At 37.4% G+C, this 13101-nt stretch overlaps 1 protein-coding gene across 2 annotated transcripts in view; it reads left to right on the forward strand.

Annotated features, from left to right (window-relative positions):
* The window catches only part of LOC109041894 (putative fatty acyl-CoA reductase CG5065), a 39322-nt gene extending 26366 nt beyond the window's left edge, over positions 1–12956 (forward strand). For both annotated transcript variants that reach the window (XM_019058395.2, XM_019058396.2), the window contains exons 4-9: positions 3121–3266; positions 4725–4834; positions 5642–5840; positions 7249–7488; positions 9844–10101; positions 11057–12956. In XM_019058395.2, coding sequence (XP_018913940.1) covers positions 3121–3266; positions 4725–4834; positions 5642–5840; positions 7249–7488; positions 9844–10101; positions 11057–11204 — 1101 coding nt within the window. In that variant the 3' untranslated portion in view covers positions 11205–12956. The remainder of the gene's footprint in view (positions 1–3120; positions 3267–4724; positions 4835–5641; positions 5841–7248; positions 7489–9843; positions 10102–11056) is intronic.
* Positions 12957–13101: the final 145 nt, after the last annotated feature.

Genomic DNA, 13101 nt, shown 5'->3' on the forward strand with positions numbered 1-13101 from the left:
GAAGGAGAGGGGTGCATAAGATGCGTTTACTCTCGTTTTGGACACATTTTTTGCGAAAACCCTGTAATGTCAACACTGCTGTCAGAAGTTCACGGAACTTAGCGGAACTTTGAGAGTTAAATTCCATAAACCTATCTCTGTAAGGATAAGGCCTTCCATTCATAAGAAATGAACGAAAAAATTATGGAAGAACAAACATAAATGAGGTTTTATAATCTTAACTTCCACCGCCGCGCCGCGCTGACCGCACTGTGTTTGGCACAATGCGTGAAGTATTCATACAGTCTTGTAAGCGCTATGCGTTTCATGCCGACCGCTGCGCTGGGCGCACTGTTTTTGACGCAATGCGTGAAGTATTCATGCGGAGTTGTAGGCGCTAATATGTGTTACATATGGACCGCTGCGCCGAGGGTTTCTCCTTTTCATCTCAAGTCCTCGTCATTAATGCTCTCTGCACCGCGCCTCTACAGGTCAAATTGCGTGTTTAATTTCTCTATATTAACTCGACTAATTAAAGGAGCAGTCTCTTGTATCACCGAAAGACGACAAAATTAGTAATTACTATACTCTCAGGAAATGATAGATTTTGTCGCCCTCTCTCGTTTGTAATTTTTTTTCTGAATCCGATTCTTTTTATACCTACATTTAAAAAAATTGCAAAATTTACCGCCCCCTAAATTTGCCGCCATGGACCGCAACCCATGTGGCCACCCCCTAAATCCGGCCATGCACTACAATCTTCGACTTCTCCCTGGTTTACGACGTTTTTTGCCAAGGTTCCTGCTAAAAATTCTAATCACAAATAATTCTGATCGTGAAGTATCATGAACGTTAAAAATGCAGTGTTTTGGCACAGTGGTCTTGGAGCAAAAAAAAAATGCGACAAAAAGTTATCCAAAAACAGTTTGCAGGGGGTGAGTCTATGGTGAGTGTAAACTTAAAATCGCGAAAAATCAAAATCTCAGGTGATCCTATTTTCGAAATACGCGCTTTGAAATTTTCATAGTAAATGCAACTTTTCTACTGATCTTGATCCACTTTTTATTTATTTGTACATTGAATCGGTGTTGATCGGTTCACGTTTTTATTTTTTGTTCGAATCATGTCGATCGAATACATGCCCTCTCTTTACACGCACACTTCCTATCATACTCTTTTTTTTAACCGAAAAAATTGCCTTCTGCTGCGTCTGCGGCAATTGTTGTTACGAGTATGCGGTGCGTGCTGGTTTCAGGTAATTACATACTCGACTCTTTGAAGGCGTTTTGTGTGCGAGAGCAATTCGCCAGTTCTCCAACAGGGTGCGCCACTTGCGCTCATAAATCGCCTTCAGAGTGTCGAGTATGTAATGACCTGAGATCAGCACGCACAACACATTCGTAACAACAATTGCTGCGGGCGCAGCTGAAGGCGAATTGAAAACATCAGTATAATACACATTGAAAAATATTTTAGCTCTTTATTTAATATTGTTGCCAATAGACAGTTGTATCTCATGGTCTGTTTATGGGAAATTCTCGAAAATCTTTTCACGATAAACTCGAGAGAAATGTTTTCTCTCCCCGACTACCTAGTTGCTCAGGAGAGAAAACATTTCTCTCCTTTGCACCGACTAGTCACTCAGGAGAGAAAACATTTCTCTCCTAAGTACTAACCAGTTCCTCAGAAGAGAAAAAATGTCTCTCCTCTGCACCGACTAGTTGCCCATGAAAGAAAGAAATTCTCTCCTCTGCACTAACTAGTTGTTTTCGAGAGGAATTTTTTCTCTCTCGAGCAACTAGTTTGTGCTGAGGAGAGGAATGTATCCGTTCCTAACCACAAACTAGTTGTACGGTACGCACAACATATTCGTAACAACAATTTCTGCGGACGTAGCTGAAGGCGAATTGGAGACATCCGTATAATACACGTTGAATAATGTTTTAGCTCTTCAATTAATATTGTTACCATCAGAGGTCTTTTTATGGTAGATTCTCAAAAAAATGTTCATGATAAATTAAAGATGAATGCAAAGTAAAATATACCGCGCTACGCATTTTCAGTCGTAACAGAATTTAACCAAGATTCAATCAACTTTGAATTCCCCTTGAAAAAGAAAACTGAGAGGTACAAATTCAGTACACGACAAAAAGGAAAGTCTTTTGATGGGGGGGGGGGGGGGGGGTTGTTGATGGTGCAGTTTCGTAGTTCGCTTGGGATATCAATTAAAAATGGAGCATAATTCAAATATTAATTACATACACATTTGTGTATAATTTAGGAATGATTCCATGCAATTCAGGCGATCTTTGGTGTAAGAAGTTTTTAGAGAATCTCCCATAAAAAGACCATAAATACAACTCTCTCGATGTAATCATATTAATTAAAGAGCTAAAATGTTTTTCAACGCGTATTATACGGATGTTTTCAATTCGCCTTCAGCTGTGTCCGCAGCAATTGTTGTTACGAATATGTTGTGCGTGCTGATCTCAGGTCATTACATACTCGACTCTCTGAAGGCGTTCAATCCGTATTTCGTTGGTTCTCCGACAGACTGCGCTAATTGCGCACATAAAACGCCTTCAAGGAGTCGAGTATGTAATGAGTTGAAATCAGCACGCACAACATATTCGTAACAACAATTGCTGCAGACGCAGCAGAAGGCTAAAAAAAAACCCAGCTTGCTCATGATAGAAAACATTTCTTTCCTTTGCACCGACTAGTTGCTGAGGAGAGAAAACATTCCTCCCGTCCGTTCGCGCTAGGTGTTTAGGGGAGATTTGTTTCCTCTCCTAATCATGGACTGGTTGCTTCTCGGTACCCAGGCTCCTACCAGGGAACCATCCGTTCCTAAGCACAAACTAGTTGCTCGGGAGAGAAAACATCGCTCCAACTAAAAGTGTCAAAAATGGTTTCCTACAACAAACATTTTTACCTACAGTTTTTTTAAGAGCTCTTGAAAATAGCTTTTTAGATGTCATTGCTACTAGGTTTCATAAAGACGCTGAACTCTAGAGCTCACCTTCTTGTCTCAATATTCGAATAGAGGCTCATTATAGTCGTATGCTCTCTTGATATTCTTCAACAGTAAACGCAACATTCTTCTCGACGTTAGAATAATGTTGCTTTGGATGATTTCAGGCATTCGTTCACTTGTCAACGGCGTTCTGTCATTGCGACCACGAAATCCTGGAGGAGAGAATGTACCCACCACCAGCGCAGCCCCTTGACGTCATCAGCCTTACTCACTGGATGGACGACGAGTGCCTAAAAATGATCACTCCAAAGTAAGCAAACGCTCTCTCTCAGGCATTGATTTCTCGTTCCTCTTTTAAAAAAAAAAAAAAAAAAAAAAAAAAAAAAAAAAAAAAAAAATCAGTCAAGATTTCTTATTACGTTCCGCAGATTCCGCGTCATATACGTAATCCTTATTTGAACGTATTTCCGCTTGACGGAACCAGAGACAGGTGGGAAAGAAGAAGTGTGCTCGTTGGTTCTCGGGCCGTAAGAATGAATGGGAATTATAAAGCGCCAGTGACGTCAGAGGCGACGCGAAAACGGGGACGCACACTGACGAGTCTCTTCAACTCATGAGCCCTGTCCACAACGCTCTTGTCACATGCCCACGGCTCATAAGTCACTTAGTTCCACTACAGTTGGCACTTAGTTCCATTTGATTGACCGTAAAATCCATTTCCCCAAAAGAAATTACGTTCTCTGCTACATTATTTCTTCTGCAACTCCACCATGAGAACGCCCCATCTTTCCCGCACGTCTTTAGTTCCCTTGAGCAGAAATACGTCCATTTACTGTTCATTCACGATCGAGAAACTATTTTAATTATGAGGCTGTCTACTTACCTATATGTGCTGAGCATTTAAATCGATGGACAAAGCAATAGACAAAGAGGGCAAAAAGAAAATTTAGCGATCCTATTGGTTGAGGAGGGTGGTTGCAATGGACAAAGGAGGTGAGTAATAAACTAATGGCAATCCACAATAAAGGGAATCTACACTTAATTCATCATTTTCCCGCTTTGTCTAAAAAAACCACCTGTTTTAACCAATAGGGTCGCTCCATTTTCACACTGTCCTCTTTATCTATCGCATTGTTTACCCAATTCAATAATCAGTCCTCTGCTCAGAATATTTAAAGCAAATTAAGTGTCACTAATAACATCTTATGAGGAGAGAGCGCCCCGAATATTTCATTTTCAATCGACAACAGTATTAAAAATCGCGCCGGTTGTCGGCGGGGGGTTGGACTGCAAAGCGGCCCAGGGGTGTACCCCCAAGTTCAAAGCGGCACAAACTGCCCTGAATCTTTGTTAAAAGACGACGAGCCGTGGAGCTTTGCAGGAACTCTAATGCCTGTTCAACCCGCGGAAAAATTAATTTTCTGATGCGTGGGAGAAAATCGCCTTCAAATAGTTGAGTATGCAACTTCACGACGGTCGTGTTAAAATAGTTATCTCTCGAATCCATAGGGAAGTTTTGAAGGCGCTGCTTGTGAGGGAACTAAGCACGAGCAAATCGGACGCAAAATTGCTGTTACACGTGGTTACGACTGATCAATTTTGTTTTGCTTTTTTTCACAGGGGTTAGTGAAAAGTAAAAATTGCCAACTCATCTTTACCTAAGGTTAGAGCATGAGGTTTTTCTCTTTGTTTTTTTGTCGCGTAATTTCTACATTATTTGACTATGATACCTATACTAATAACCATGATTAAAAATGTTTGTTCCCAGGTTATTGGAGCCACATCCAAACACTTACACATACACGAAACGTTTGGCAGAGAAATTGGTTGCCGATGAATTCCCCAAGATGCCTGTTGCCATTGCGAGGCCGTCCATAGGTTTGAACAAAAACAATTTAAATCACATTTAGCATAAAGAAACCAGCGCGACTACAGTGTTATAAAAATGTTGCTTCTTCATAATAATCTTACATATCTCCCAGAATAGCAAAAAGTTTTCACTTCCAAAAAAAATTGTTAATTTTGAAGGAAAATAATTGTGTAAATTTTATAACCGCGCACACATAAAGTGTTTTTGAAGGAAATGAAAAAGTTGCACGATTTTGAAAACACTGTAATCGCGCTGGTTCCTATTATACAATATAATCCATTTATTTAAAAAAAAATTGATAATAATAAATTCTAGGACTCTTAACAACAGCCTGCAGCAGTGAAACTCGATCTTATTAATCAAAGACTTTGCCTAAAATCTAGGACTCGGATTTGGAGTTTGCAATAATTGAGTACATTGCCTAAGATAGTGAGACACTTTGCAGACGATTTCTGGGAAAATTGTGTCAGCCCCAGTATCAACGTGCAATGAAGGGGCGAGAACGAGATAGGTACGCATTTCTGCACTTAAGCTCGAGATACGCGAAAAAAGTTCCATTGTTTTAGGTGACTTCCCGATTTTTTCGATTATAGTCTGTTGCTGGCAGCTAGACGACATCCTCAACGACACATTTATGCAGCTAACTCAAAACTGTCACATATCGAGATACGCACTTCTGCACTTTCACCATCGGTATATTACCTGTCTCAAAAACGGCTGCAAAAAATTCAACTTTTGGGTAGGGAATTTAGTTTACCTTAAATGACGCATCCAATAATTTCTTCATTTCGTCTTCTTGTTCCTTTGAATTTCAGTGTGTCCTGCAGTAAGCGATCCGCTGCCTGGATGGGTAGACAACTTGAATGGTCCGGTGGGTGTCTTGATTGGAGCAGGAAAGGGTGTCATCAGGACAATGCTGTGCGATGGCAGGTATCATGCAGAGATAATTCCAGTTGACATGGCCATCAACGGAATCATAGCCGTCGGTTGGAAAACAGCCACCACAGTCCATAAGTGAGTATCCGAAGGAAGGAGGTGAAGCAAATTGCCCCATTTTCTTGACCTGATATGACTTGAGAGAAATTATGCCACCTAAGATTAGGGGTACCTATCTAAAATAACGGTGGAACTGAGGCAAACTTTAAACACCCAAATCAAAATCTCCCAACGTACCCAAGCACAGATTGCAAAAAGTAGCAAAGTGCATACTAAAAATATTCCGATTCTATTGCGTGTTGTGTATGTTGCCTAGCTCCTATTTGAAGGGGCCCCGTTTATTGAAACTTACTGCAGTAAAATTGAAATAAGTTGCAATTTTTCGTTGCATTGCATATTGCCTATCTTTTTGACGCATGAAGCTCATTTTGCTGATTTTTTCAAATCGGTATAAATCGACTAAATGATGTAAAAATAAAAATATTGCAATTCAATGGTAAAAAAATTACATGATTTGATTAAAATCAAATTTCAATTTAATTTCAATATTTTCGTTGCACTGTGCTACTTGGATAGCAGAGTTTTCAAAAATAGGAATTTAATAGTGAAAAATGCTAATAGCTATTAAAAATTCAAAAATTAGGTGATGAATAGTCAAAAATAGTTGTCAAAAATAGCGATCTCATAGAGATAAATTGCGATAGAATAGCTATTTCGTTTTCAAAAATCCAACATGACTATTTATAGCAAGTTTGTACTTCACATGTAGATTAAAATCGATAATTAGTGGAAGTTTCATGTTCATGGCAATAAATAGACAATAAATTGGATTACATTTTGCAATAAGGAAGCACTATTTCTGGCTCTCCCATAAAAGCACATATCTGCATAGGGAAACCAGTGGTATGTATGTTGTTTCTAAAATGGGCCAGAAATAGTGGTTCCTTATTGCAAAATGTAATCCAATTGACCGTAAATTGCTTATTTATCTCTATCAATCTTGAAATTCTGCTACATGGGACTTTTCAGTCATGGACTTTACATGGGACTGCTCAAGGACTTTTCGGGAGTTCTAATTACTTAGTATTCAAACTCTAAGATTTTCAGGAACTTACAAAAAATTCACCGAATTTAAAAAATGCCATGAAAATGGAGTTGGGTATCCTAAGGATACCTTTATTCACTTTTTTCTGTGTAAAAAGGCATATAATTGCTGAAGTCATGAGAAGTTAGCGTTCTGAGAGATAGCTATTGCTAATTGATCTTTCATTTATAAAATGGAGTACTACTGAATATTGAAAATCATTTTACAAATGAGAACAGTTTGAAAAATTGCAAAAATTAAGAGGTAATCAGAGAAATTTAGCAATTTCGAGAAAAGAAATGATACCACCCACACGATCCACAACGAAAATTACATTTAGATTTTTCTTGTATTAGATTAATGGTAGCTTCTTGTTATTTTTATTTCTTTTGCTTCCTACAGGGAAAAAGAAATACCTGTATACAATTTAACACAACACAACGCAAAGCCAATCACCTGGGGACAAGTCTTGGAAAACGGAAAGAAAATAGCCTACGAGAATCCTTTCGAAATGATGCTGTGGTACCCAGACGGAAACATTAGAACCAACAAATTCATTCACAACCTTTGCCTATTCTTCTTCCATTGGCTCCCTGCTTACTTCATCGACTTCATGATGCTGATTTTCGGACAAAAAAGATTGTAAGTAACATGAGTGGCCTAATCAAATTTTCAAAGCAGCAAATATGGTTACAGGACATTTCGTTAACGATTTTTTGTCCGCGCACCTGTTTTTTCCGGTAGTTTACGTCCACGAGTTTTTTCGGAAGGGGAGTTTCGGTCCACTTACCACTTGAGACCTAAAGTTAATTGGTCCACATGTAAATACAAACGACAATTGCTTACGGCGTTTTTGGATGAAAATGTTTAATATCTTGGAAGAATGAGGGTTTGTTTGTTTTTTGTTTGTTTGTTTGCTCCAACGGAAAAAAATATATAATTGAGTTTTTTGGTAAAAATGAGGGAGCGTCATTTCCATGAGAGAAACTTCACTAAAACTCTCTACACCTCTTTGGTGCAACAGGACTTAATTATCATACAAGAAAATCCCATATTTTTATACCTGAACCGGAAAACCTTTTGATTTGCCTCAGCTAAAAGATCTCATATTTTTCCTGTGCATGATGACTTCGCTTCGGCACTGGTTTGCCGCAGCGCTTCGAGCTACTATTTCGCCACGGAGGTGTTGCACAGTATCATATGAGATCGAAGGCACCCCAACGTATCATGATTGATGGCATCTTTCAAAAGCACGAAGTTCCCTCGCAAATTAAATGGAGTGACGACAACAAAAAGAGAGCGGTAGTCGAAAAACTTACTGTCCTAGTATCTGTATTTGATAACGTTTAGTATGATTTTTAACTTCATTAGAGGAACAAGTGACCTAATTTAAGGAGAAATATCCTTAAATTTACCGCTGAGAGGATTTCCTAATGAGTTAATAAAGAAAATAATGTTTTCTTAAAGAAGAAAAGATGCTTTTATAAAAAGGAAAGTCACTTACATCAAGCAGAAACCCGCTTTTGTTCATCTATTTCATTCTTGATTCAAAATAAAATCTTCTTGACGGCATACTCAAGAATGTTTCTTCATCTCTCTTATCTCGACTTATTTTGCAAGGAAAGTTCCGTACTCTTAAAGGATGCCTGTCATTCTTATTGTTGATATGTTGGATATCCTTCAATTTCGTATAATACTGTACAACACCTCTATTGTGAAATAGTGAAGCGCCGTGGCACGTGGCACGCTGCGGCGCTGCCAGCCAGCCAGCACGGAACGCGCATTGGCGCCTTCAAACCTAAGGGATACCTCAAGAAATGCGCAAAGATTGCGCAATGCCTGAAGTATCTACTTAGGTTTGTAGGCGCCAGAACGCGTTACGTGCTGGCAGCACGTCGCATCACTCCGCTTTATGCTAGGGCCTATTATTTAAACTCGCAGAGTCAGCGAATTTCAACTCATGATTTGTATATGTTTGCACACTCTGCATGGATTACTTTAATTTAAATTGATAAAAAAATATATATAAGAGAGGAAAATTTAATGTGTGCTTTGTGAATATTAAGGTGTTTCCTTGTCGTATTTAGTGATTTTCAAAGCACATTAATTTTTTCTTTTATAATTTGTGCTTTTACTGTGACCAAGTCACTGTTGCTTATTTCATGCGTGGACGAAACTACTGGACAAAACAGGTGTGCGGACAAAAAATCGTTGACGGAATGCCCTGAAGCCGCAAATAGGGAGTATGTAATATAATTTGAAATCCTAAAAATTCAAGACAGGTTAAATATTGAAATGTTTTTTCCAATTATAATCATGAGAGTTACACACGTTTTAAAAGTCCTTCCCGTTTCTTCTGGTTTTCATTGCGATTGAGGGGGGGGGGGGGGGGGGGTTTCAAAGACACCTTTAACATACCATTCAGAATGGACAATTTTTACGAACCTCTAGTAAAATTCAACTAGAAAAATTTAAAAAAAGAACCGTGCAGATTTTTGTCAAAACTGATGTCTTTTTTGACAGGAACTATGATCCAAAAATATTTGGATACTTTGAGCACAAATTACAAAGATTTTAAAATAAATCTTGAGATTTTATACTAAAATCTTGAGGAATTTACCTAATTATCTTAAGAGAGGATTGTATTGATGGTTGAGGGAAAAAAATACATACCTCTATCCAAAACCTTTCCTTACAGGTTTCTGGAGATGTTATTCAAAGAGAAAAAACTTCACGGAGATTTTTAAAATTAACTTTTGGCTCATTTTTTCTTAAGGAAACAAATCATGAATGGAGTTGTGGAACATTTAAATCAGAGAAATACGTTTTTTAAGTTCATCCATCAATATGGCATATTCTAATCTTCAAGTTGCAAGATAAGCAATGCAGACATGGAACAATGCACTAGATAGTACTAGCTGTCTCGAAAAAATGTCTTTGTACCTTCCTTTTCTGTTCTTTATTTGCATTCAAAGTATTAACAACACTTTTTTCCAGTATGCTGCGTATACAAGGTAAAATTTCTGACGGTCTCAAAGTCCTGCAATACTTCACAACCCGGGAATGGCGATTCTTAAATGACAAAGTCATAGCATTGCGACATTCAATGAGTCAGGTAGATCAGGACCTATTCTTCCTCAACTTTGAAGACATAGAACCTGTATCATACGTCAAAACCTGCATCCTCGGAGCGCGAGTATACATACTAAAAGAGCCACTGTCTTCCATACCTCGGTGTAGGAGAAACCTTAAGATGTAAGTACCTAATTAAAGATTAAGTTGATCTATGCTTGTATCATCAGTAGCATCCTTACTTGTACGTTTGTCTTTATCATGACTCATGGACCAAGACCATATTCAAAATCAAGGACTTCGACTCAATCAAATCATGGACTTTCAAGGATTTTCTACGGAATTATCCATAAAGTTTTTCAAATAATTTCTAGGATGTAAAAGAAAGCTGTTAGAAGCCCAGGAGAAAGCCTTAGGAATAAAAGTTTCCTCTTCTTAAATCTTCATTCTAAGCTACATTTCCTTTTAGGAAGCAAATGTATTAAGTGCAAACAACACTATTTGACATTTTGGAGGTCTCTATGATGAAGGAAGAAAAGTTTATGTTCCAAACGCATGCCAAAAAATAAATGGATGATATGAAATAGAAAGACTTTCGAGTAGGTATACATTCGAAGAATTTCCAAAAACATGAGGGTATTCAAGAACTTAAAATTCTTTGAAAAATTGAGTTCATGAGTGGACTTCACAAAGCGTCATGAACTTCGATAGTAACATGTTTCAAAGGAGTAATGAGCAACTGATAATCTTATAAATACTTGTGATGATTTCTAATAGCAAAGGATGCTGTTCTGAGCAAAATGTACTCTAAAATTTGGAGGCTTGTAGTTCAGGAAATTGTCTACATTTGTGGAGCACTCTACTTAATCACTTTCCTTCAATTTGAGAAAAATGAAAGAAAGTGCATGCCGTGTAGCCCATTTTGCTACAGCAAGCATTCTTCAACTTAACATGGATGCTCGTAAATGAGTGTAACCTTGGAGAATCTGATTTTCGGCACTAATTTATTATTCAGAAAAAGTTGATGAAGAGGGTTTCGCCAAAGTACTCCTAATTTCATCAAGCTTTAAATGATCTTTAACAATAGATGTGAGATCATCACGCTCCTTGGTAAATTTGATTATTTTTCTTTTTACAGAATGTGGCTGGCTGATCGTACATGTAAAGTTCTATTCTTTGCAATGCTTGCATGGTTGGTCTTCACCTCAACTGACACGATCGGATACTGGCTGGACTCTGCCAAAAGCGGGGTTAAACTACTGCCCATCATCGGAAATTTCGCATGAATATACTAGATACTCTGAGGGAGATATATATGCGCATATACAATGGACTGAGTTACTTCCAACCTGGGAGCTTTGTATATTCTGAAAATGGATTATTCCAAAAACAGATTAACTATGAAGAAGAAGAAATGAGATTCCTAAATTCGACTATTTGACAATCTCGATTTACTTTTGTTTGGATGAGATGCTTTTGGTCAATTTTCACTTGAATATTGCGATAGTGAAAGATTTAAAGTTTGCATTTCTACTTTTAAAGAATGGGCTTTTTTGGGTCCATAGCTTTTTAGAAGTGACGAACATTTTTCAACGTAACGAATTTTTTGTGTATTTAATCTTCTAAGTAATTATTTATTTAACTAGAACTTTTCAGTGCAAAGCTGTTTGACTATGTGCTGTTACGAACCGAACGGAAAGCTAAAACATGAAGTTTACCACCTTCTCTCAACAGCTTAAAAAGAGCAGAGGCTGCCCGATAGAAAACTATTCCTAATACATTGATGACCTAGATACTTTTGTATCTTTGAAGATAAAACTGTGTTAGTCCAACACAATCTTTAACTAGGATCTCTGAAACCATTGGACATGAAGATTAAGGTAATTTGCATGGAACGAAACCAACCCCTTACGGCTTAAGATTAGAAAGGCGAAAATTTTGGTTGCTTTAGCTACTATGACCTTGGATTTTACATTGTTGATAAGCTATGTCATGAATTTGGTAAAAATTGACCACTGAAAATAAAAAACTCTTTGACAACTGTCTTCAAATAGACCTTCCTGGGAGAAAATTTTTGCCATAGCTAGTGTTAACATCGTCCATCGATTTAATGTGACTAAGATTCTATGATAAACTCTATAGCTATGAAAAAGATTGCTAAAATCATGATTCTTCTCAATAAAATCTTATGATCCGACTATTTTTTAATAGTGAGCTCTCATCTTGCGTCGATTTGAAAAAACTACTTCCACTACTTTGAAAAATTAATTCGTACATTCTTAGCAATCTTCCAATCTGCTTGACAGACACTTAATTTCAGGCTGAAATTAAAATTGAGTTACCAAGTTCCTTACATTAGAAATGTGGTTTAAAATTTGCCACTTTGATTTTGGTCACTTAAGTCAATGGCCCTGGACTTAAACGGCTCAATTTCAAGTTCCATGAAAGTTACACAAGATAAATTAAAAACTAAAGGGAGGATAATAAGTTGTAGAAGAGATAACAGCTTTTCTTTTAAATTTTCTTTGAAGCTTTGAGTGATAGAAAACACAGACTACACTGGAGGGAGAAAATTGAGAAGTGCTGGCAAAGGCAGGTCTGCCCTGTGGAGGTGAGAGATAACGAAAGAAATTTCGATATTTTCCCATTTAATGTTATTCCTTACAATCTTCAGGGTTAAATGACTAGTCCACCCTTACTGGATAATGTTTTTGTTTCATAATATTTCATTTTGCTTTGTTTCAAAAGACCAGCATTTTTAAAAGCTATTTCAATGGAAGGAAAGAGCTAACTGATTGAGGCATTGAGAATGAAAAATTGAGGATATTGTCTCAATTATCAATGCTAAGTTGCGATGACTCTGTACATTACTCAATGTTAAAACTTTTGTTACATGTATATATGGATTGTCAGATGTATACTACTTGCGTACTTGCACAGTTTGTGCTAGATTTACTGATTTATATTGAATTTACTGTTTTTATGTTTTCCACGTTGAATAAATTTATAAATAATAACTTTATCATAAAAGAAAAATATGATACTGTATTTCTTTCTCTTAAGATCAGGCAGTCTTCCTATCGTCGGTTCTGTTAAAAGTTTTAGTACTTCCCACGACTAGGATATGTTCTGAATTTATGAAAACTTCAAATTAAGGCAGTACTTCCTTCTTGGAAAAAAAAA

Source organism: Bemisia tabaci, chromosome 10, assembly GCF_918797505.1.
Source record: "Bemisia tabaci chromosome 10, PGI_BMITA_v3".
In the NCBI taxonomy this organism is placed as follows: Eukaryota; Metazoa; Arthropoda; class Insecta; order Hemiptera; family Aleyrodidae; genus Bemisia; species Bemisia tabaci.